General features: G+C 59.3%; 1 protein-coding gene across 1 annotated transcript in view; it reads right to left on the reverse strand.

Moving 5' to 3' along the window:
- LOC108803799 (ubiquitin carboxyl-terminal hydrolase 4-like) overlaps window positions 1-1,201 on the reverse strand; it is a gene marked incomplete at its 3' end in the record, with an annotated part of 9,183 nt that extends 7,982 nt beyond the window's left edge. Inside the window, exon 1 of the mRNA XM_018575599.1 lies at window positions 1,000-1,201. Within this exon, the coding sequence (XP_018431101.1) occupies window positions 1,000-1,103 (104 nt within the window). The remainder of the gene's footprint in view (window positions 1-999) is intronic.
- Between the last annotated feature and the right edge of the window lie 327 nt (window positions 1,202-1,528).

Consider the following 1,528-nt stretch of genomic DNA (forward strand, 5'->3'; position numbering starts at 1 on the left):
CTGCCCCGGCCACCCCGCGAGTCGCCCCCCTGCTCCCTACAGAGGAATGATCAGACGGAGATCTGCCCTAAGGAGGGATCCCGACACAGAAACATTCACCCCTGACCAGAGAATCGGACATTTCTGGCCAACCACAGCCCAGCATGGAGGAATATTCCATCATCACAGGGGAGGAAACACCAGGGGGGGCGGAGTCCAGAGACCTGGTGGTCCTACCAGAGTCCTGAGAGGTACCTCAAAGATAATTAACCACGCCCCCTTCCCACAACCACAGCAACTGATTGGTCATCTGAAGTCTGGGCCCTCACGTCTCTCTGGCCAGCATCATGGGGCAGCCAAGTAGATGAGGACCGTGTGGCCCCCGGGCAGCCAAGTACATGGGGACCATGTGGCCCCCGGGCAGCCAAGTACATGGGGACCATGTGGACCCGGCAGTCAAGTACATGGGGACCATGTGGCCCGCGGGCAGCCAAGTAGATGAGGACCGTGTGGCCGTAGGTAGCCAGGTCCATGGGGACCCGTCAGGGAACCAGTATGAGTGGCCCCGTGTACAGATCACATGACCGTCCACATCCCTCCAACACTGAACACAGATCAATATGGCGGCCATGCGTCCAGTCACAGTAGGGATCGGACCCATCGCCCCATCCCCCGAGTCATGTCATTATTATAGGGATGAAGGCGCCATATTCAAGGGGACGGTGCCAGGTGGGCTGGTTGGAATTTGTCAGCCAATGTTCCATTCTCCGCCTCCCACTCAATGATAGAGGGATTGGAGGATTGTCTGACCAATCAGAGCCCTGTGTGTATAGTCACATCCCCCTGTAGATGTCTGGGCCCCCAGTGAACCCTCCATAATGTGCCCAGTCAGGGTCCTGCCACCAGTTGGGGCCCCTAAGGGCGGAGCTATCACTTTAAGGCCCCCGGCCAAGTCTGTGATGAGACAGCACAGTGCCCCTCCCCCTCTTTCCCGAGTACCGGTCGCGGCCCTTTTCTCACCACTCGTCCCCTTTCCTTAGCGGAGTCTTCAGCAGCTCTCCCAGCTCGTTCTTCTGCCCCTCGGGTTCCGGTACCGGGCTCGGCTCTCCACCCCCCTCCGCCATAGCTCAGCTAGTAGCTTCGGGAGCGCGCACGTATCAATACCGCCCGGCCGACGACGCGTTACGTGCGCGCTCCCCTCCGTCCCTGGGCAAGGACACCACGTGACCGCGCCACCTGTCGGACGGCGCACGCGCAACACGGCCGTAACGGTACCACCCCCAACACGTGACCACGCGTTTCGGCAACAGACCATACGCATGCGTAGGTCGATCTAAATTCCTCTACGTCACGTGATTTCTCGCCGCCGCATTCCCCCTAAGACCTGTGCGTGCGCAACAGCTCTCTAACCACGTGACGACCCTGCACCGTTTCCCGGACACATGGAGAAGAAGGAGGCGTGTCCATGTGTCTCATCATAGCAACCAATCTTCATTAAAGTGACTTTACAGGCCTCAGGCAGTGTGATGGAGAGTGAGGGGAGGTGGTA

Source organism: Nanorana parkeri, unplaced genomic scaffold (genome assembly GCF_000935625.1).
Source record: "Nanorana parkeri isolate BGI_ZX_2015 unplaced genomic scaffold, ASM93562v1 scaffold4229, whole genome shotgun sequence".
NCBI lineage: Eukaryota > Metazoa > Chordata > Amphibia > Anura > Dicroglossidae > Nanorana > Nanorana parkeri.